The sequence below is a fragment of the Thunnus thynnus genome, chromosome 2 (assembly GCF_963924715.1).
Source record: "Thunnus thynnus chromosome 2, fThuThy2.1, whole genome shotgun sequence".
In the NCBI taxonomy this organism is placed as follows: domain Eukaryota; kingdom Metazoa; phylum Chordata; class Actinopteri; order Scombriformes; family Scombridae; genus Thunnus; species Thunnus thynnus.
The window spans coordinates 12,061,861-12,085,756 of NC_089518.1; the positions used below are offsets into that span (position 1 = coordinate 12,061,861).

Consider the following 23,896-nt stretch of genomic DNA (forward strand, 5'->3'; position numbering starts at 1 on the left):
TGAAAAGAGCTGACAGTTGCAGACACTGTAATAACCCACCTTGGGTTGGATATGCTAGGCAATGTGTCAATTGATTCCCATCTGATGATGGACTGTGTGCTGAAATAAATTGACCTTGCCAGACGATGAGTGAAATTGATGGAGCTTTTCATCTCCGGAGGGCCGTTCCACACTCAGCCGTAAAATGGATAGAGCACAGGACAGAGTGATTGAGTCGGGGGGAAATGTAAGGTGTGTGTTTTTCTTCTACCAAAGCTTGCTTGGTAAATAATAGTTACAGGAAAAATCACTATGCAGTAACAAGTACAGGGGTTAAGTACCTGTTGTTGACTAGATGATTAGGACTAAAAGCACACAGAGTTAAAGTGAAGCTGGCCACTGACAGATGCTACCCGTCTGAGGAATATGTGGCTCAATTACCGGGAGCATAAATTGAAAGTGATAGTAATTTAAGTCTTCCCAATACGCCTGCCCCATTCTGGCAAACAGTCTTTTCAAGGAGCCCTTTTAAAAAACCCTGCTGGAGTGTGTGGAACACAGGAGCGCCATTGATTTTCAATAACATCCCCTAATGACCTGGCCACGGTTTGATCCACGCTGTCATTATGGGCTGATACCATGGGACAGGATTGGTGGGTCTCACAGCGCACAGCAGAAAGATGAGTAGTCAGGGCATTATCAGGATGAATTGGCCATCTCTGGACAGGCGGCAAGCACAGCCGAGGTCTCGTCAATAACAGGACGGGGCGCCTCAGGGCTCCCTCCGCGGCCCACTCCAGAGCGTCTTCCGGCCTCATTAGAAAAGCAGATGAGTGGTGTCCATGAGGAGGGGAGGCGTATGAGAAGAGAGAGAAGCATCTCCTCCACCATCCGATAGCCTGCCTCCCAATCATTGCTCCTCTTAATGAGTCCAGACCGCAGGTCAATATGCCGCTGGGCTGCCAGTCAATACCGGTTACCTGCAACACAAACACTCAAAACCTGCTTTCATACAAAATCAATGTCCTATTAGTCCCTCCCTGTATTGCCTTGGCCCAATCTCATCGATCCCCTCTGAAAAGCTCTGCAGCCCATGTATGACAGATTACGGTCAAATGATCTGATGGCTTAGGCTACTCTGCCAGCCAAGTCCGTTGTCTTTATGATTTCAAAGTAATAGCTTGATATCAGATGAGCAAATACTCTAAATGCTGAAAACTGAGGCACAAGCATTATTGGCAAACCTATCAACCTCACATCAACATTCCCCTCAGTAGGTTTGGCTTACAGACAAATTCAGTACTTGTAGTCAGCACTGAAAATGAGTAACAGGATGAAAGACAAGCAGCAGATGTATGACATTAGGTCCAAACTTTATTCCGTACATTTTAAACCATGAATGTTCATTTTCATTTTTTTGCACGCCTAAAACTCTACTTGTTTTGTATACAAGAGTCTAAGAAAAACAACTGCACATAACCACAAGTTTGACAGAGAAAGTCCTTTTGCCGCCCACTTAAAAGTGTCCTTCTTTTCTGTCTGGGACTGGTCCAGTTTGTGACTTGGAAGTCTTTTAATAATTCCATCATTATTTCATTGGTAAATATAAACATCAGTTAATCCAAGTTTCTGTCAGAATCACCAGTAACCTCTGTTCCCTCCAGGTGATCTCTCCATTAGGGTGCTGTGTGCTGCTTTGCATAGATTGCAGATGATCCTTCTAGGCCCCTTTACAACACCCTCCCTTCATACTTTCCATCCATTGGCCAGGCTTGTCTGTTACCTTAATATTCAACAGGGAGGTGATTCCCCATGTTTCATTTAATTTTGTTTTTCTAGAAATGGTTAAAAAGCCTAATAAATTTACACGGTAATTTTGCAGCGAAGGAATATCAACAAGTTATTTACATCAGTATTCTTTACAGAGACTGAACAAAGACCTCATAATATATATTTATCTGCATATCTCAAAGGCAAAACAAATGAACAAAACAAATCTGTAATGTAACATTGTACATTGTCATCATTGAGGATATCCTGGTACCATGAGGTTAAATTACTGAAGGTTGAAACCAAAATCCAGTCTTTACAGTGGGTCATAATGGATATGTCTCACAATCAACTGGGATAAATATTGTAAAAGGTGTGACTAATGCACAAAATACATAAAATTCATAGAAATGATATCTATACATGGAACAAGGATAGGAAATGTACAAACTCATTTCATGACCTCTCTTTTCGCACAAAGCTGAAAAGAAGGTATTGGATTAATATATTAATAATTATCAAATATTTAAATCGGATATAAACATACACATATTTGTGTTCTCTCGACATTATTCAACCTTCAGTCCACTAAAAATAAAGTCATGGCATGTGCTTAATCAGCCTTACACACCTTTACTTTGTACAATCATACCCTTTCCCTTAGGGAGTTTTGCTCTTCCCTGGTGAAGAGCAGTGCATTTTGTTCACAAGAAGATTTCAGATTGGGGGAGTGGGGCTTGTGAGTGCATCTACTAAGACTTTGTGCACTTTTCTAAGAAGCTACCGTGCCTCTACCTCTTTGGGGTTGCGAGATGGGGAGTAGTCCCGTGGGTCCTGGGTGGTAGTGAGGGGGGTAGTCCTCCTGGGTGAGGCTGGCCTGGCACTGCCGGCTGGCACGAGGGGTGGGGGGGCACTAAGTGCGGCAGTAGGGGGTGTTCTGTTCAGAAGGCCGTTGTGTCCTGTGGAGGGGCTGAGTCTAGGGTAGGGCATGCCGCCTAGGTGAGGCATAAAGGGGGGCATGTGCGGTAGATGACCTTCCATTGGGGACTGGTGCAGCTGATGGAGGCGTGCTCGGTCCAACTCCTCCCTCAGGTGGAGGCGCTCCCGCTCCTCTGCCTGTTGCCTCATCCTTTCGTGTTCTCTGCGCACCTCCAAAAGGTGCTCATGGTGAGAGTAGTCATGAGCCTCCCTCTCGCGGTAGGCTCGTTCCTGTTCGTACACACTGGGGAAGCGATGTCCTTGCTCGGCCCTGAGCTGGAAGTCCATGCGTCGCTGCAGGTCCAGGTTGCGGTAGGCTTCTCTAAGTGGATCCCAAGGGAAGGCTGGGTGGGGCAGGCGCTCTCTTCCTGCCAGAGGGCTCACTCCCATGAAGGGAGCCATACGAGCCCGGTCTAGCACATTTAGGCTGCCCATCTGGGGCATGGCACTCATGGAAAGGGGCAGCGAATGTGCCATGGGAACACCATGCAGACCCGGTGCTGGGATGTCACCACGTGGTGAGGGAAGAGGGGGCTGCTGGGACAAAGGTGGGTGGTGGTGGTGTGGGTTGACAAGAGCAGGAAGAGCTTGGGCAGGTGGTTGGGGAGCAGGCTCGGAACTCACCACCATGACCTCCTGCTCCTCTTTCCTCTCCTCCTTAATCTTCATGTCATTTTTCACTTTGTGGAGGAGCTCTGCAGGTGGAGGCTCTTTCCTCTCACTGTCCTTGAGTGTAGGTGGGGGCCCACCAGCCATCTTCATGCTCTGCTCATTGATCACTGCCTTGGAGTATGGAGAAGGAGAGCGGTGGGTTGGTTTGATGGAGTCTTCTGAGGGTCTCCTCTCTAGCATCTCCTTGCCAGGCGAGCGGCTCTCCTTTACCTTCACATCAGCCAGCGTGGAGGAGTCTCTGTGGCGCTCCAGTAGCTCCTTCTCCGCCTCACGGACCCGGTCTACGCTGCCACTGTGATGGCGTCCCGAATCACTGGAGTTCTGGCTGTTGGAGCGTATCAGGCTGCTGATCTGGTAGCTGACCGGTGCAGAGGCTGGAGAGGAACGGTTGGAGTGGCGGTTGCGTTCCACAGAATCCCTGTAATGACATAATAGTTTAGTCCTGTAGAGGTGGATTGTGTTTAGGTATTACATTTCTACAATAAATTTCAAGTTATAATTGTCTTTCAAAACTTACAGGTTACCATGCTCTTTTCTTCCTCTGTTCATGTTCACTGGCTTTAAATTTGACAGTAACACCTGCTAGAATATCATCCGCAGAAATCTGTACAATGTATCTTTGACAGAGCTGCTTGTTTCCTGTTTGATTTAAGTCTGTTTCTTGGTTGGATAGATGAATTACATTTATCACAGTTTTCCACAGATACTAGTAATGGACTGGAGAATTGTTATTTTTTCTTTAGTCTTTAATTGTGCATCTTTCTTTCTCCAAAGTTGATTTGTGTTTTCATTTTGTCCAAACATAATTTGTTCATCTTGGATATATGCTAATGCTCACCAGAAAAGGGATCATTACTGTGGCCATGTGTTTAGAGTTGTGATCATGTATTTGTGTGCTTATGTTTTTTTTTGTGCAACCAAATATTCACAATTTCTATCCTTTACATTATTTTTACTGTGGGTAAGATGATCAGAATGGTTACCTTCTTGGATCACATCATGCTTTGAAACAATACAGTGACAAGAACTCTCAGGTCACATGTTGGATTGTGATGATAACGAACATTTCTAGTATTTTTTTTATTGCTGAAACAATATTGTTCACTGAGTAAAAGTGGAAGCTAATATCCTCTAAATAATACTCAAAAAGTACATAAAAAAGCAAACATTATTTTCATCATCCTCAAACTCACCTGTCTTTATCCTTCTCCTCTTTTCCGATGGACGAGTCTCTTTTCTCTCTTTCCCGTTCCCTCTCTCTCTCTCTTTCTCGTTCCCTCTCTCGCTCTCTCTCGTGGCTGTTGGCTGAGCTGCTCCTCTCAGTGTCTACAGTTTTGGGCCACTGTGGCGGGGTGGGGAAAGATGGCGGGGTGCGTCGAAGCCTGTTCCAGGTGTCGTGGTGGGGGCTGCCAAACGTGGGCAATCCTCCTGGCCCCTCCTTGGTGCCAAACACACTGTTGGACCCTGGAAGGAAGGGAGAGACAGGCGTGGGACCCACTGTAAGTTAATTTCACACAAAACCTTCTTGAGGACACATAAGATGAGAAAGACTCAACAACAAAAGCTGCTTTTGTCTTTGTCTCTGGAGGTTCTCTCACTGAAGCTGCTTGAAAGAGTTAGAGGTTAATGGCTCCTCCCACCCAAAGAAAAAAGTCTACTCATTTGCTTTTGGACTAAAGCCCCCCCCCCTCTTTTTCTGAACTGGATGAACAAGGGAGACTCACTTGCCCTCTAGAGTTGAGGGCTGTGAAAAGCCAAGGGAGACCTTAGCATTCCACGGCATGTCTATTCCAATCACATCCATTTTCACAACAGGGTGACCGATTTGGCACACAAAAATAGGAAGGATGAAGAGAAAGAGAGAAAGGCAAGATAGAGAAGGATGCAGGGGGGAAAGAGACAGCCCTCCATGGTGGTGCAGTAGGGGCTTGTCAAATAATTAATAAATGAATTGCCACCAAACAGCAGACCTGGGAGGGCCTGTTGGCAGTAGTGCAGCCAGATTAAAGCCAGGCTGTTGGGGACATAGTTGGTGGATGAAGTGGAGGCAGGGAGGAGGTTTGCTGTGGTGTGTTGTACTGCCTTGTTGGGCCTCCCTGGGCTGCTTTGACACAGAAACTAGAGCAAAGTGTCTTGATTTTTTTTTTCCTCCCCTCCTGGCTCTCCCTGTGGTCTAACGCTGTCCTGCTCTGTTCTGTTACTGGCCACAGGGGCCAGATTGAAGGGGGGAGCGGTGGAGGAGGAGAGGGGGCCAGCGCTTACCAAGCGAGGGGTTGCCTAATCCTCCGAAGGCACTGCTTGAAAGGTTGCCGAGGCCGCCAAAGGAACTGGAGCGACTGAAAGGATCTGCAAAATGCCAAACAGGGATTAGCAAAGGGGGGGGCTGGGTAGTGGTGCTCACCACAACACCAACCCGTTCCACTCGGCTTTTTTCTTACAAGCGAGCTGATTTTTTTTTTTTTTTAGCGCTGCCACCCTAGCTCTCTGCCTGGTAATCCTGCAGTAGCCAGGCCTCCTGGATGCTGGATTCACTGCCACTAACTGGAGTGGAGTGTCTCTGACCCTGCTGGGGCTAGTGGAACTACACTGCTTGATGGGGAAATGAGTTTTGAGTTGTTGGAGCTGAGCAGGAAATGGACTGTGATAGAGTAGGGGAATTGGAAGGTTGCATAAATTAAGCTAAACAGACCACAATGGCTTAACTATAGAATCATTGTCTGATGGGCTCCACTGACGCAGACTAAAGACTCCAAATTTATAGTAATAACGCAAATATTTACCCTGAGAAGTCAGTGGACACCATCAATCAATTTGCATCCCAATTTTAATTCAACAAAACCCATCAGGAAATGCAGAACTTATCTACAGCTTAGGGTATAAGGATTTTCAGGATTTTGAGACAGCTGCGCTGGGGCTTGTTGATATATCACAAAATACAACAACTGAGAAATCTCCTCTGCCTCACACATGGATTCCCTGGATAGGGAATTTTTCTTTCACTAAGTCTTCCTCCTCAGTGCACCATGTATTCATAAGAACAAAATGGGTTGACTCAAGGGCTTATTCCATGGAATCAACTTGCCACTCTGAACCAAAACAGTGTCTCAAATAAAATGGTGGAATAGAAATATATAAATTAAATGAATAAATAAATGAATAAGTAATAAATGCACAAATAAATCCAGCAACATTAACTAACCTCCATTATTGCTGCTATGAATTACTGACTCAACTTGGCATGCCCATAGAAAATAGTGTCATATATGCTGTTGCACTACATATAGTTTGCCCAAACAAATGAAGGATGACAAATAGGGCTGGAGACTGGAGACTGAGCTAGCTATGTCTTTTTAACAATCCCACACAGAGTTATTTAAGGCTGTGTTATGAATAACACTGTTGTGATTTCATAATGACTAAGCTCTCCATTACCGTGAACTTAAGCGTTTGCTCAAGAAGTGACTATACTGGCCAGCTGGACTCCATATTAACCTTCAAATGAACCTCAGATCAAAACCAGTAATATTAAGGCTTTAAATTACACCCTATTGGCTTATAATGTGTTTAAAACATGAGTTCAAGAGAGAGAGAGGGATGGAGCAAGAGAGAGATGGAGAAAACGAGGAGATAAATGTATAAGAAAATTTGAACATGGAGTTACTTACACTTACCTGCCAAATGGCTAGGAGGCAGGAAGCCGCTGGGGTGGGGGGCAGGACCGTACGGGGAGGGAGCTGGGTGGCCGGAGCCTATCAGAGCAAAGAGGACATGACAAGGTTATTATTATCCAATCAGACAGTTATAAAGTCTCTAATTAGCCATAAAGAGAGAAACAGATACTAAAAAGCCATAACTAAAATGTGAACAGGTATTTTCTGCGACAGTAAAACAAATTTGTTGAATATGCATGTATGCTAGATGAGTTTAGAGACGACTGAGTAATGCCACTGAGCAAATTAGCTACTGATATTTTGCTTTTATTGCAGCATGTTTGTGTGTGAGTCTATAGCTGGTTATTGAGGTCAGTTCCTGACTGTGCAACAAGCTGGCCTCTTTCACAAAACACTGTTACCATCACCCATATTTCATGAATTGTTAATGAAGGAACCAATTACAGGAGTGCCTCTGACACACCACTGCATAATTACCAGTCAAAGGCCGATCTCCTCTCTGTTGCCCTCCAACGCAGGGCAAATCAGTCAATTACCTAACCGAGAGTCATCCATATTCATAGACATATCTGACTCCCTTTATGGGCAAAACATTTGCTACAAAAGCACTATAATTAAGTGAACATTACAAGAGAGGAGAGAAAAAAATTAGGCCATTACAGTGGTGGAAGAACAATGCCGACATGCAGCTATAAATGCTCATTTACATAAAGACAAAAATGCCATTGGAAGGCTTTGAGAATGGCATAATATAAGTGTTTTGAATGATTTGTCTTGGAGGGTGCAGTTAATCAACCTGCACTTGGAACTGGAAGACCCCACTGACCTGTGGAAGAGAAGAGGGGTCGTGCCAGGTCATGAGGGTACGGGAACCCTGGGAAGACTCCTGGAGCTGGGGGTCGACTGAACAGGTCCAGCTTCCCATTCATGTCTAGTTTGTGAGGGTCCAGCTGCATTTGCTATAGTTGAGAGAGGCAGAGACAAGGAGAGGGAGACAAAGAAAATTAAGTCAGTAGGCAACAGCCCCAAACATTTCCAATAACAGAATGAGAGGGATTTATCCGCAGCTACACTGGGTGAGAGATCAGAGGAAGACAGATACATCAACAATGGCTCCATGTCTCCAATTCTGGCCAACTGTCTTATAACAAATATGTGTAAGCTGATTAGGGACACTAAATCCTTGGTAACTGGGGTTCCGGGTCCAAGAAGGACTGACACCACCGGGCCAGTGGTGAGCCCACACTATCCTTTGTCAGTGATTATTTCTTGTCTATGTTCACAAGTTTGGTCAATATAATTATAACTAGCTATTAACCATTTTAGCTGTCTCAGCCGGCGAAAGTCTCTAGTGAGCATGCTCTATGGGTGCATGGGGCCCATAGAGCGTGCGCAGTATGTTTTCATCCGGGTAATTTCTTTACAGCAGGAAGTGGCTTTTTTTGCTTCATGTGCCACTGAGCAACTTTCATACGAATGAATGGGGCCCCGCCTCTGACGCTGTATCCAGTTCTCTATATACATTAATGGGATCAATAAAGTTCTTCCTCTTCTCTTCAGTGCATTAAGCCATTTACAGAACCTTTATTCATACTTAGGAAATGTAACCCTCTTACTGTATTTTTGAGAATGTGTTTGTTGAAGATTTAGACAACACAACAGGACACATAATTTCTGTGGGATTTTGTGTAACTATTAAAGGACCAGTGTGTAAGAGTGTAAGATTTAGTGGCATCTAGTGGTGAGGTTGCAGATTGCAACTAAATGAATCCCCCCCCCCTCCCATGCGTGTAGGAGAACCCATGAAGGCCGCAAAACTTATGAAGAACGTGAAAGGCTCTCTCTAGAGCCAGTGTTTGGTTTGTCCATTCTGGGCTACTGTAGAAACATGGCGATGCAACATGGTGGGCTCTGTGGAAGAGGACCCATTGGCCATGTAGATATAAAAGGCTCATTCTAAGGTAACGAAAACACAATGATTCTTATTTTAAGGTGATTATACACTAATTTAAACATACTTATGAATATTATATTCCATTTTTGCCAAGTCTGTTCCGCTAGATGGCGCTAAATTCTACACACTGGACCTTTAACTTTTACCGCTTTCTGTACATTTTATGTGATCTGCCTTTCCCACCCACAGAATCTTAACACATAGTTTTTCTGAACCCAATAACACAAAATGTAACTATGACATGATGCCCTTCTATGTACTATATATATTATTTGGGTTGTTATTCCAAAACCAATATATTATATCTAGTTTTCAATAACAGCAAGACTCCGGCAAGACATGATTTTCCATCTCACGCACCTTCATTTTCTGCTGGTGGTGGTAGATCTGCCATGCGATCTGGACATGCACTGCGCACCACTTGCCAGGTTTCTAAAAATTTAGAGAGAAACCGAGGTTAGCCGGCTGGCTTTGATATGGGGAGCTAAAAATGGATTCTGGCATTGAGATTTTCTGGCCAAACTACAAAGTGGGAACTCGTCAGAATTTTCAACCAGGCAACGGATTAAGAAAATCTATCCCTGACTTTAACCCCATAGAGACCTCAAAGCTAACCTTAGATACAGCCAAAAGCCTGCATTTCTTTGAACACTGATTGTTGAAGAATTTGTAGTTTTTGACTTTGTGGCCTGGCCAGAGAGATGAAACATTTAACAGAAGATGGACAAGTCAAACACTTACCCTAACAGATGTCCTGAATGGATCTGTTATCTGTATGGACAAACATACAATCATTATCATCATCCACATAGAATGAGTACCCAAAATATACAGTCGTGCGGACCTCATCAGCAGTACTGGGGGGCTCAAATCACATTGGGACTATACCCATTTAAAAATTCATGCCCTTACTTTTAGTCACTTTGGATTCATGTGTCCATAGAGGTGCATAAGAAGAAATGCCTTGTGCCAGAGAGATGTGAATGCAAAGACATGCACTCACATCTGTCTGAGACACATATGTACTACATGTGTGGCTCACTGGAAGCAACAGAGCAAGACCAGAATATTCGGGATGGCCTGTTGCTTACCCGTGGATCCTTCTGTAGGAGTGTGTGAGGTACTGCTCCAGGACGTGCCGCTACATCGATGGGATTGGATGCCTGAGAGAGCCAGAGGGAGAGAAAGAGAGAGAGAGAGAGAGAGAGAGAAAAGGAGAGAGATAAAGAATGATCAGACAGATATCATTATAACATTTATAACTGACTGAAAAAAGGACAGAATTTATTACATACTGTTCATTCAAACATTAGGAGATATTTTGACCTCATATAATGACTCTAAAAATGGGGTGTTCGGCTAACTTAAGGGTGTCTTCAGCAGAAAAAGGAATAGTTTTGTTTAATTATGATATGTAGTCAACGTTAATGTCTGTGGCATGGACACATGTAAGAAACTTTAAGAAACTCCTCCAGCTAGTGACGCCAGCATCACTATAACCTTATATCCTCCCTCAGTAGCACTATAGCCTACTAATCTTCAACTATTGCGACTGCAAAGCTGATGTCAGTAGTTAAAACTGCAATGATGCTGCAGTCACTGAGTCATGCCAGAGTAACACATCTCTGATCTCTCTGATCTCCTCTTCAAGTCTTTGGAGCGCAAGTGCCTAGATCAGCCTTATTAATCCATTCCTACATCAGGGATAGGAAGATCCTGCAGGGTGACCCGGGTCACCAGCCCCCAAAAGCAAACACAGCCACACATCCCAAGCCTCCCCCCAAGCATCTCTCCAAGAATACTTAGCAGGGGCTTTGGACGTATAAGAGTGTTCCTTGAACCATCTGGAGGGGCCTTTGACAAAAGGGCCCCTCCATGACAGAGCCCGCTGGGAATAAGGCCAGCGGATTTAGGCCAGCTTTGATTGGTGGCTTACACTGGGTCACAGCCGCTGGGCATCTGCCAGACAGACCCACACCCTCCCACCTCTTCCTATCCATCCCATCCCCCTGCATCACTCCTCCTCTGCTCTTCTAGACAGGTCTACTTAGGTCAACATAAAGTTCTGACAATGGTTCAGGTCCAGTTAAATCTGAGAGTTTGCATAGCCTGTAATAATTGATTTAAATGGGAAGGAGTGAGGTTTATTAGGATCCTGTTTCCCTTTTTGAGTATCTGCTGTTTTTCTTACCCAAGACAGACAGCAGGAAGAATTTTGTGTGGTAAAATATCTAATGTAGTACAGTACGTGTTGTGTGTATTTCTTCCATGGATATAACTTTCAGTGATATTTCTTTAATGGCATATATACAATATATTCAAAATGATGATCCTTGCATAGGCAGCAACCATCCTCACTCCACCTCGTCTCTGGATACAGGTGTGCTAATGGCCTAAATAAGTTATTTAAATGTTTATTGCGAATGAAAACCTGAAGAAACTTGGCTCATGGAGGCAAATGGCTGATAAATACTGGCATACAATATATTACCCATCTGATTATACCAATTCCATGCAGTCTGTTTATTATTACTATTCCCATTTCCCATTATTACTATCTCAGTCATTTTGACCCATGCTATTCCTTGGTACTCTTGACACAAAATAGAACTTTTAAATTGTTTTTTTACACTTACAATTGGTGACTCTACTTGAGTCTATTTTGAGTGTGTTTTATGAAGAATAAAAATCTTTTGCATTTTGGCTTATTTTTTGTGCAATACGGGTGAGTTTGTGCTTCACTTGTGTATGAGCTTGTGCGCCTTTAGTGCTCATGCTTGCTTGAATTTTATCTGTAAGTTGTGGTTTTTGGGTAGGGATGTGGGGCTGACCTTGGGCTGGAAGGCTCCTTGCAGCGAACTGAAGGGTCCTGAGTGTGGGAGCAGCGGGGGCATGCCTGGCATGGTGGGGGGGTAGGAGGGGAAGAACTGGGGAGAAAAGGGAACGGTGGGAGACACAAAACCTTAAAAAAATCATACAGAGATACGTACCAGACTCAAGCATATGCACACACAAACCCACAGCCACAATAAATGCTCTCATGGCAACATTCAAATATATCAAATATTTGATTTGCCAAATGCAAACAACAAATTTTAATTAGAACTCACATTTGAATGTCTGATGAATGGATTGTCCAGTTTAGGTGTGTATTTGTCGAACTGCAAGATATAAGAGAGAAAAGAATTAGGAAACAAATGTCCACCATGTTATGTACTTTTACAAAATCCTTCATGCATAAGCCTCTTTTAATAATAACATCTCATTATTTTTACATCAAGAAAACAAAACACATGATCAACATCTGCAAATGGTAATAAGCAGGGTTTTGGTCCAGACTAATAAGCCCTGGAGTGAAGCAGCTGGCTTGCACCAGTCATGGGTTTACTTAAACTGCATGGTCAGATAGGCAGTTAAATTACTAACAATACGACCGCTTTAGCCGACTGCCAAGGTGAAGACAGCCTGCATGATTTTCCAATTGAGCATACAGAGGTTGGGCGTTGGGGCCCAGCTTGGGAATCAGACCGTTTTAAAACCAGACCAGTTGTTTCTATCCACTGGAAAATTTGTAAAAATGTGAATCTAATTACTTTTGACTGCTATGGCTTTCCTTTTTTTAGAACATGCCCCAATGCTATAGATGGGAGGGCAGTACGAAGAAACATATAGCTTGTTTTTGGTGTTGGAAAACCAGACTTCAAAAGAGATTTAGTCAAGAAACAGGCCAATTCTCTGTTCATAAGATCATGGAAAGAATATATGGAGCCTCTTGTTTGAGCAGTCTGTCTTTTATGATTGAAACTGAATCGAGTCGATGACATTTGCAATGGTTAGGCTAATTCAGGACAGATCGGCATGGAACTGACATAACCTTGAAATGCTGAATTGATGTGAGGAAACCTTTTCTGTGGCAGAGCTTGTGCCTAGACTAGACTGACAAAAATAATCTCAGTTGTAATTTGCCATATAAAACTATGTCCTTATATGAAAAACAGTTTCTGATCATGTCCTGAACACATGGGAATCTAGTCAGTAAACTGAGAAGGAGAGGAGGGAGAGAGAGAGAACCGAGAATGTTGTCCTGTGTATGAATGGAGACTTTGTATGTCTGTTCGCAAGCCAATACTGGCTCTCTATTTTGAAACAGGCTAATTACAAGTGACAGTAACTTATTCCTATTCCGCAAATACACAAACCATTTGCAGGTACTTTTTGCGAGTGTTTTCACAAAGCTCTCTTGGCAGGCGCAGACGTTTTTGGTTTACATAAAACAGGAAAATGAGTGGGTATGAATCAGTGTTTCTGTGTGCGCGTGTGCTGCGACACGGGTGGTTGAGGGGGGAGCGGGTGTGGGCTTGGCTAGGCTCCTGGTGGAGACACAGGGTTTGGGTCAGGGGCCCTCTGGTGAAGCAGGGCCATTCACATCTGCACACAAAATGGCAGCAGTGGCGGTGATGGTGTTGGCGGGCTTGTTCGTGGGTGATAATGGGCCCAAATCAAAGACAGACAGCCTATTGAGAGGAAACGCCGAGCCAGCTTCCGAGCTCATTAAACAGGTCCTCTGCATTTCTGAAGGCGCGGCCTGTTTAATGTCTGACACTGGGAGAGGGATTCATGCCGCTTTACGGCCTTGTAAAAAAAGGGAAAAAAAAGAAAGAAAAAAAACCTCTTGCCCCCGTAATTTATGGTGCCTGTCACAGTTTTACAGTAAACAGCTTTGGCTAATTAAAGCTTAATATTTCATCTTATAACAATTAAGGATATTCCTTGTCCAAAGACATGGCAGGGGCAAGGGGGCGGGGTAGGAAAGACACTCAGTGCTGCCATTTGGCAAGCCAGCTGCTTGAGGGCGTTGAACAATAAACAAATATAGAGGCTTCATAATTTCATTAATTACAGCTATTAGCCAAGGGCTGTTACATAGTTGAAATGACATGGGCCGTCTAGAGAGCAGGAGAAAATAAAAGAGAGAGAGAGAGAGCTAGAGAGAGAGAGAGAGAGAGAGAGGGAGAAAGAGAGAGGATGCACAACCGGGCCATACTCAGTTTTCCTTTCATGACAAAACAGTAAAAACAACCACAACATCATCATTACTCCTGCCTCTCTAAGCAAGCACCAAAGGGAAGAAAAACAGCATTGTTACTGAGAGGAGGGAGGGAGGGGAAAAGGCATAAGTTAAGTAACAACACAGTTTCAATTAAACGAAAAAAAAACAGTAGTTGACATTAATGGCAGTCTCAAGTCCCACCATAACAACACAGGAAGAGATGTACATCACTGGCTACATAATGCCAGCATTAGCTAGATGAGGAAAATCGCCTCTTTCATCTTCAAAGAGAGGGCTGTGTACTGTATATAATTCCTACCATGTCAGGAATAACCAGCAGACCAGATAACAGCATGTGTGTTGGCTGAAGAACCGTCTAAACGGCCTCTATACTTATCTGAGACTGTGCCATAAATACCAGAGCTTTGATTTCTAATGTACAGGATGGGGATAATCTTGGAGCGGGGCCTTAATGGGACCACAGGCTCTTAATCAGAGGTCGTGACATGATGGATTAGATCTATTAGACTAATGCCAAAAAGCTACAAATGGGGCCCCCGTCTGAATTGACTGTCAGAGATTGCTGTGCATTTGAAATGATGGATGAATAGTCATAACCTTTTTTCCTCTGTACTAATCTGAGAGCTGCCAGTTTGACCCCCCTCCCCCCCCAAACTTGATGGCAGTCAAAGCACGGAAGCAATTAGAAACATTATCAAAACAGTTTAGCAGTGATGTCATCCCCCCTTCATCCGCAATGAAGTCATTTGAGAGACTGCAAGGCTTTGAATTTGTCATTGGCAAGTATGGTTGCTGCGGAGCTGCACGCGCATACACACATGTGGCAAGGAACTTGCACACAAATATACAGGCCTGCAGGAATGCATTCACACACGCGCACACACACACTGATCTGTTTGACGGCGCCTTTGTTGCTCTTAGTGAACAGGCAAATGAAAACATTCAAAACCATTTAAAACACATCCATATGCAAACAATTGAAAATCCTGCCTCCAGGCAATTCCCCTTTTTTGATCCCTGCCAAACACCGAACAGTAAAATCTATGTAAAGTTAAGAACGAGATGAATAATCTAAATAAATTCTGGTAATGTTGGCCTGTTTGGCAGACATGCCATTAGACAGAAAATGGCCTTTATGAAACATGATGCATATTGTGGATGTTAGTACAATTTTAACATGTAATTCCACTACATGTTTCAGAATATATGCATACTTAATCTGGTTTGACCAACCTGAGCAGCAACTTGCATGTATATGGAAACTAATAGACGTGCTAGTGTGTGTGTGTGTTTGTGTGTGTGAGTGTATGTTTGAGGGGAGGTGGCACTATTTGTCCTTTTTATAGTGGATTGGATGTGGTGCTCCCAGATTCTCATCAGCTCTCAGACTTCAGCAGCAGGACAGTTTGCAAAAATCAAAGAGCAGAAAATTCACACTGAATCAGTGTCATATTTTTCGAAGGGGGTGGTTTCTACAGCTAGGGGACATATTTGGTGAATTTTGGGGTAAAGAAAAAAAAGGGAGGAGTTGATTGAAGAGGAAATTGGGAGAGGTGACAGGTGGGGGGTGGGAAGTTACGGGAGCTTTTTTTACTTATCCTCACATTTCTGGCTTGGGTACGCACCATGGGGGGTGCGGTGGGCGGGGTGAGGATGGCGGCCGGGGGCAGACTGGCGGGGAAGGGCGTGAAGGTGTGCTGGTGGGTGTGTTGGTGCTGGTGCATGTGCTGGTGTTGGTGATACTCGGCCCTCAGGAGCGACACGGGGGCCAGCGGCGAGGCGGACGGCCCCCGGCCCCGCTCTGAAGTCTGAACCAGGAAGCGGTTGTTCAGCTCCTGCCTCAGGAGGTCATGCTCTGTAAGAAAGGAGAGCGAGGAAAACCAAAAAAAAAAAAAAAAAAAAGAAAGAAAAAAAAGGGGGTGGGGGAGGGAAGGGGGGGACACAAGAAAAAAAAGGCACGGGCGCCCAGTCAGTCTTCACAACAAGGGTAGAAGAGAAGAAAGAAATAGTCACCTGGCATTCTCTGTTTCTCCAGCTCATGCTGTGAGGGTTTTCTACGTGGGGACTCATTGGTGGTGGTAAGAGAGTTGCCTGTGACAATGTGCCAATCAGAATCCCCGAATGAGGCTGGCAATACATGATTGGTTGGTTGAATGATATCAACAGGCTGGTATCTAAAGACAAGAGAGAACCAAGAGTCATCCCAGCAGAAAACACACACACTCTTGCCCTCCATTAGAAAGTCAATGCACAACTGGCATATTTATGACATATTTTGGAAACACCCATCATCGCTGGAGACATTTGTTTCCTTCTATTGCAGCATGAAATTGCTTATCAAACGGTCACATATCGTTGGCAAGAGAAGACATAATTCTGGTTGTTGAGTTTGCATCACATTGCTGACTGAGTGCACTGTTTTTCAACATGTGACTGTTAAAGTGCTGCTTACAGTACGCTGAAGATGTCTCCAGCTGTGATGACTGTCCAGTTGTTAGCTGACATTTTCCAGTGACGCATCCAAGCCCTCCTACAATTACCTCATCCCCCTTTTAAAATTTCTAAGCTACTATAAATACAGCCCATCTTAAAAATTGATGTATGATGTTCTCCACCAGTGAAAATGAGATTTAACACTAAAGCATGTGACTTGTAGAAGAAGCAGTATAGTACTGCTTTCAACATTTCTCCAGAATTGGATTTATTTCCATTCCATGCGGAAAAAGGTTGATTTGCAACTCTTTAGTGGCTCTTTGGAACATTTTCAAATTTTTGATGAGGTTACTTGACATATCTGAAGCTGCTGCACTACATGGACCACATTCCTAATATTTACAACCAGAACAATATACTGACTTTTTAGGAGAGAGCTGACTGGTTCACTGTCTTGCAGCAAATATGTCTAAAGTTGTAGGCTATGTTACTAGCACCGCTCTAATGTGCTACATATTTTACAATGCTCTTAAGACTAATGCTAAATCTTAGTTTACTATTCACTATGTGTATTCACTTTGAAATGCTGAATATCAACAAATACAGCAATCTTTTCTGTTTACAGTATACAATCAATAAAGAAGAAAGTAAACCTAAATACATTTAGCAATGATCAAAAACAACCACATGCACCATTAGGTATTTAAAAATTATATATTTGTATATACTGTATTGTGCAGAATCAAGAGATAAATGAGTAAAAAAAAACAATAAATGAGCACTTACCAGATCAGCAAATCATGTATGAACACCAGTGTTGACTGGCTTCAACACCATATAGCACATATTTTGCGACATTAACTTTAGAAATAACATGAACTTCTTACAGATTTCAGGATAGTTCTCCAGTCTGTATACATGGGAACTGTAGCCTCCTATGCATTTGTAAATATTACAGTGTTTCAAGTGTTTTAATTTCTTAGAGTTGTAATTGCAACAATAATATAGTGCAGCTGTGCAGCCAAGTCTGGTGTAAATGACCATAAAACAACAACCTGGAATATAAAATGAACACATCACTATACAGCCTGTGTTAAGAGTGTACATGTCCACTATTACACTACAGCTAAATATATTATGGAAAAGCCCTTACACTTTATTAAGGACACTTCTGATAAAGAAAACTTGGAAATCAATACAATAAATACTATTACTGTTTGCAGAACTTACTGTAGTTATTTTGTTTAAAATAATGAAAATAATTAAGTAAATCAAAAAAGATCAGGAGTTTGTGTCTGCACTGAGGCTATGATGTAGCATGTGAGGTGCGCGGCATTACCTGGGTAGGGGGTGCCGGCAGGGTGCCCGGGCACCACTAAACTGTTGGTAGGTAAGGTCGGTGGTGGCGGCAGTGTGGCTGGGGTTGCAAACATGGCCGGATGGCGATGGGCCGGGCTCCGTAGGGAGGAATAGTGCGAGGTAGAGAGGTTGGCTATAGACAGAGGCAAAGGGGGGGCTGAAGATGGGAGCCCGCTGAGGTGGTGGTGAGGGGATGGGGGCAAGTGCTGTTTGGGAAGACCCACTGGACTGCTGCTGTGGCTGAAGATTTAATGGGAGACCAAGGAAAAAAAAAAATACAATGGTAAATGGACTGCATTTATATAGCGCCTTTCTAGTCTTCTAGTCCTCGACCAGAGGCTGCCATGGAAGGTGCCAGCCTGTTCATCAGGAGCGACACAGTGCTTTCTATCCAAAATGCCCCACAATGTTTCTGTGCTCGCCCATTCACACACACACACACACTCACACACACACACACACACACACACACACACACACACACACACACACACGCAGCAATTTGGGGTTCAGTAAAACACTTCGACATGAGGACTGGAGGAGCTGGGGACAGAAACCGTATTTCATTCATTTATAGTGTTCAGTCAGAATACAGCAGTATAATACAAAAAGTACAACTACCTTGTGCAGTTTCTTTACATGTGATATCTTTGTGTACATCAGCTGTATATTTGTCTTCTCTTGCTTTGTTGCTAGCTCAGTGTGTGTTCAGCTCGTCTGATAATACTGTATGACACTTTTCTTTGACAACCTAAGAATGATTTTCCAATAAAGCTTCTTACGGAGGTGAGGGCAGAATCTGAGAGGATGAGGTGAAACTGGAAATACTTGAATGAAAAACAGTAAATCTGACAGTGGTGGTGGTTATTGCGTGCTTGTGTGGCGGAAAATCAATGTCCGCATGAAAAAAAGTCAATATTGTGTAGAATATAGCACTGTACAGAATCTTGTCATACTAGACTACATTATATTAATTTGGAAATTGCTGCAGTTTATTTTATTGGTCTTTCCACAAGACTGGCAGGAACACATTAAAGGAAAGTGGTGTCTGCAGTGTAACACCCTGACCTGGTACAAAAGGCGAAATGGTGTAAGGGAAGAAGACAGCTCCCTGGATACTGAATTCCTGTTCCCTTATTGGTTTAATCTGAGGTTGAAATGTGCCACTAATACATCAGTGTGTCAAAGTACCAAGTGTGCCCATGTAACAACCTACCTGATGTCGTGGAGGTTGTTGTACTGCAGCGGGTGATGCAACTGGTGGTTGATTACTGGCCGGGCGTGGTGCTGTGGGGGCGGAAGAACACGAGGCTCCTGGTGCAAGTGTGGGTGAGGAGGGTGGGGCTGGGGTGGCGCCCTCAGCAGGGGAGGGGAAGGGACAGGGGGCGGAGGTTGCTGCTCCTTCTTGACACTGAGAGGAGGCGGGGTGGGGAGGCGTGACCTAGGAGGCTCTGGGGGAGCTGCCGCTGCAGCGGGGGCTGGGGAGCCCGTAGGCGCCGAGGCCGGGGTGGGGCTGGGTACAGGAGGCGCGAAGGGCACCTCGCTATTGCTCTGCTCCTGGCTGCGCTGGAGACCTGACACTTTGGCTGAGCTACAAGTCTTGGACTCAGGACTCTCATTCGTTGGCACACCTGAGAGGAGAAGAAAAAGATAGCAAACTGTAAGATGAGAATTTGTCAACCCCTATCTGGAAAAGTTCACCTGACGGTATAAATGACGTGTTAGTCATCTCAGATGTCAAGACATTTCCTAGTTTGAGTCAACAACACCTGGTGCCTAAAGGAGCTGTTTGCCACGGTGTGTATCCAGAACAGGTTCAGTGATGAGTAAAACATAGCTCACTCTCCTGCTTTATAATCTTGCCCCAATGTCTTCTGCCCAAGGTTCCTCTTGTTTCCCTCTCCCTAGGTTCCATTAAGTGTTTAATCAGGTCATTTTCATGCTTGACTATAATCAGATGATCCAATTTCTTCCCGCGATCCAGTCAGTATGAATAAATCACAGCTAATTAAAGTTAAATGTCGGCCCCTATTCAGGGCTTTGCTGAGCACACAATCTGGCATGAAATAATTATGTTTCAATTGTGCTGTGAAGAGAGATCGTGGCTCCTTATCTTGGCCTCTCTGCCACTGCGCCTTTCTGTCCTCCGTTCCTGATCTTTCAGGGGATTTGGGAAAGCACAGCAAAGCACTCTGAACTCGGCCACTTTGTCTTTACCATTCATCAGCGGTCTTTTCAACAGACAAGAAGCCTTTATAATCAGCATTCCACTGAACACCGACTTTTCATACTTACGCTGTTGCAATTTAATGACTGTAATTATCTACTGTTGTAGCAGGAAAATGAAAGTGGCAAAAAATGCCGCATCTCAACACCTTTCACATACAAAGAATCTCTAGGCACTTATGAATCTTAATGAAAAAAAATATGTTTGGCGATCTTCTACTTCTCTCAGAGTTAAAAAGAAAAGCAAAATGGGTTTGAGGAGATGGTAGTGCTACAACTGCCACAGTTAAAACACCACTATAGCTTCTGAACTCATCAAAGCTGCCAGTGGTGGAATTCGTTTTAAGCACAGAAGCATCGCATGTATAGAAAAACCAGGGAGAGATAGAATTCACACATGGAAAGAGACAGATAGAGGAAGAGAGAAGACAGCCTGGTGGAGATGAGGCTCTCTAAGCGGCTCTAATCTACAGCTAAGATGCAGCAGTACTTCAGTCAGAAGGCTTACTAGCGCCTCAATTAAAAAAGCTCCATGGGCACTCTCGACGGTAACAAAAAATGAGAAGAGCCGGGAGCTGCTGTCAAGCCAGTGAGAACTCGACATGCAGCCCACTAATGGAATATCCAGTCCCTATTAACAGCCTGCTTAATCTTTCAAGGATCCTAACACCCATAAAAAGACCAATAAAAAGGCAGGGCAGAGCTTTTATTTTTTTATTTGTTGAGCTCCCCTCCCTCGCTCCTTGCGATTTACGGGAGAACTGGGGCTGGCTAAGGTGTCACGATTTTCAAATGAATTCCGGGGTCCAGGTGTATATAGACCTCCAGATTTATAGGGGTCTGGGATTTGGATTAAACTGTCAGGCTCTCGTTCCTGCAGGCATAAAAGAGGGAAACTGAATGCACAGACAGAGAGACAGGCACAGACAGACAGACAAACAGTGGTGAAGAAGCAAATATCCACAGTCGAAATGTCGCCGTTGGGCGATGTTGCCGTGGCAACCTGTTCTCCCAGACACAATGCGAGGCGAGTGATACTGAAGGAAGTCTCACTACGACCACTAGGAGATAGAGAGGGGTTTCTAATACTAATGCTGAGAAGCCAGGGCCAGAGCCAGTGTGGGGTTATCTTAATGATGATTCTAATGGGCTCTAATGGAGGCAGGGAGGTATCAACTCAGACCAACCCATCCCTCATTAAAGTCACTCTGAAAGCTAAGACACCCACAGACACACACATGCACAAATGCCCACAACAGAGGATGGGTAAAAAGAAGTTTTCAGAATGGGCATATTACACACACATGCACACACACACACACTATAGCTCCAACATCTTCATTTTAGTGAATCTGTTGGAGGATTAACAAGTTCAAATACTTATTTGCTTCAGAACTGATCACAACATGCTAAGATGTTCTTGTTTTATAAGTATAAATAGATTGTTGTGCTGTAGCACTTTACATTGCAGGTGTTCCAGCTTGTTTAGAAGCAAACAAGCCAAGAGTAGTAAACAATTAACCGTATAAAACACAGTTACTGTGAACACCCGTTTTTCTCTGTTTAAGCAGCAGCCATTTTGAGTGTAAACTTACATGTAATGATAAGAAGATGATGGAATGCTTCTCTGACACATGTCACCTCAGGGCTATATATAGTAAAATCACTGTTGTTCTTCAACAAACAGCATATCCTCACTGCAAAACCTCACAACTGTCAATTGGAGTTTCACATATTTCAACAAAGTGCTAAATTCTGCATTGTTTTGTTCTTCTTTTCCTTCAGGACATGGAACACACTTTGCCTGCAATCACATACTGAGGAAAACAGTAGGCAAGCCACAGGCAGTCATGTGAAACAAATGCCATACGAGTGTCTGTACAAAAAATATGCTGTCCTGAAGCCCTGCCCTGCAAACCTGAGCAGATGGTGTGAGTGAGTCAGGCAGGTTGGAGGGCAGCCCGGTGGTGGGGGGTGGCACCCCCCCAAACCCCTCCCGTTAGCTGGGTTAGTGCACCAGGGGGACAGGGACATTCCCTAGGGGGGTGTTGGCAGGTCTGCTCACCAGATGACATCTCATCCCAGTATTGATCTTTTTATAGTTGTTCCTGTGGCCCTGCTTACTCAGGGGAATTGGGCCTTGCCCTGTGTGCACGTGCCTGGGTTTGCAGTGATATGGGGTTGGAGGTTAGAGGGGTTGAGAGAGGAGGGAGACGGGGACTAAGGTAGCAGACGGACAACAGGCCACTGGGATTCGCTGGTGATGACTGATGTGTCCAGCGGGGAATCTGGGATGGACACAGTGTCGCTACACAGCTGTTCCTGCCTCCGATATCCTTCACTTGTGACCCTGTTTGTCCCTGTGGAACATCTGGAGAGCTGGCACTGATCTGGTTCTATGTGGCCTTTACGCAGCCAGATGGCCCAGTTTTGAATGGCTTGGACCAGTGTGGAATGGCTTGGCCCAGAGCTGGACTAGGATGGGCTGGTTGTCATCATCCAGGAGACCTAAAGGAAGGATAACGTGGTCCTAGCTGTGACCAGGATATCACTCTAAAGCACAGTCTGTTGAACATGCCATGTCAAGAACACAAGCAGAAGCCCCGCAGGGCAGCACTGCACAAATTGAGCTTTGAGTTGCAAAACTGCTGCCTTTGAAAAGCATTCCCTTTGAAGCAACTTTCTCAACCACTTTATTTTAAACACACACCTGGCTACCTACAAATGGACCCAACAACCTCATGAATGAGACAAGGGACCTGGAGGATATTCTCATTCGGCCTCCAACTAAAACCCTCTGCAAACGAATGCTGTGCATGCAAATAAGTGAGTTACATAAATTACCTGCCCACTGCTGACACCGATGCCAGTATATACAACAGCCAGGGAAATAGAACCTGTATGCAAATAGCCTTTTCAGATTAGATACGAGGGTATGCAAATTCTTCCTGTGACAAGGGGGGTCGAGGGCTAAGAGAAGCTTAAGGCCACTGGGTGTTCTCATTTACTAGGCAAACACTGCGGTTCACTCCCTTTATGGCTTTGCCAAAGCATAAACAGTCGGCGCACTGATAAAATAAGGACATGAACAGACAGATATTTAAATAAAGCGGGATATCTGCTGAAAGACGTTGGAGGATGCAGAAGGTATGTGAGAATGCACGCTGCCTTGATCCGTCTCCCGCTGGCTCTGGTTGACAGAATATTCGGCTGCTCTTGACGGTTGAGCTCACAATGATTTGGTTTTTGTACCTCTCTAGACAAGCAATCTGCACAGAGCCAAGGCTTTGCTCACGAGTTAGTGACTGTGGAAGATGGCTATAACAGATACTGGCAGAAGGCAGGAAACTGCAGTCTTACTAATCAACACTTCATTGCTGTGAGGTATTCAGTCAAAAAAAAAGGCGGGGTGATTTCAACAAAATGATTTTGTATGAGAGGAACAGAAGGGCTAAGCAGTGTTGAATCATTGTGCTAATAATAAAATCATAGGAGAAATTTGCAATGGCTTGCTTTCCCTCACACTATTTAATCTGCCTCGAGCATCTCCAAGCTGGTAACGAGGGGAGCCAAGGCGACATTTTTGCAAATCACTCAGAGATGTTAATGGGGGAGTAGACGAAGAGAAAGCTGGCCAAGATAGCTAAAGAGTGGGGACAGCTGGCACGTTTCAATTATTTCTCTCTGTCTCCGCGCTGCAGCTGACAAAAGGAGTGGATGGCAGCAGAATGGGGATGGGTGTTAAGCTGTAACACGTTTACAGTCAAAGCCCAGGCATAAATT

At 44.3% G+C, this 23,896-nt stretch overlaps 1 protein-coding gene across 10 annotated transcripts in view; it reads right to left on the reverse strand.

Moving 5' to 3' along the window:
• Positions 1-1,333: 1,333 nt before the first annotated feature.
• fbrsl1 (fibrosin-like 1) overlaps positions 1,334-23,896 on the reverse strand; it is a 291,901-nt gene continuing 269,338 nt past the window's right edge. For 4 of the 10 annotated variants that reach the window (XM_067603433.1, XM_067603439.1, XM_067603412.1 and 1 more), the window contains 13 exons: positions 19,104-19,518; positions 17,868-18,127; positions 15,700-15,950; positions 12,135-12,185; positions 11,856-11,951; positions 10,116-10,187; positions 9,766-9,795; positions 9,385-9,456; positions 7,897-8,029; positions 7,065-7,148; positions 5,662-5,745; positions 4,593-4,863; positions 1,334-3,817 (listed from right to left, as the gene is read on the reverse strand). In XM_067603433.1, the coding sequence (XP_067459534.1) occupies positions 2,530-3,817; positions 4,593-4,863; positions 5,662-5,745; positions 7,065-7,148; positions 7,897-8,029; positions 9,385-9,456; positions 9,766-9,795; positions 10,116-10,187; positions 11,856-11,951; positions 12,135-12,185; positions 15,700-15,950; positions 17,868-18,127; positions 19,104-19,518 (3,107 nt within the window). In that variant the 3' untranslated portion in view covers positions 1,334-2,529. Of the gene's footprint in view, positions 3,818-4,592; positions 4,864-5,661; positions 5,746-7,064; positions 7,149-7,896; positions 8,030-9,384; positions 9,457-9,765; positions 9,796-10,115; positions 10,188-11,855; positions 11,952-12,134; positions 12,186-15,699; positions 15,951-16,108; positions 16,270-17,867; positions 18,128-19,103; positions 19,519-23,896 lie in introns of all 10 variants that reach the window. The other 6 variants (XM_067603427.1, XM_067603419.1, XM_067603482.1 and 3 more) reach the window with 6 other exon arrangements.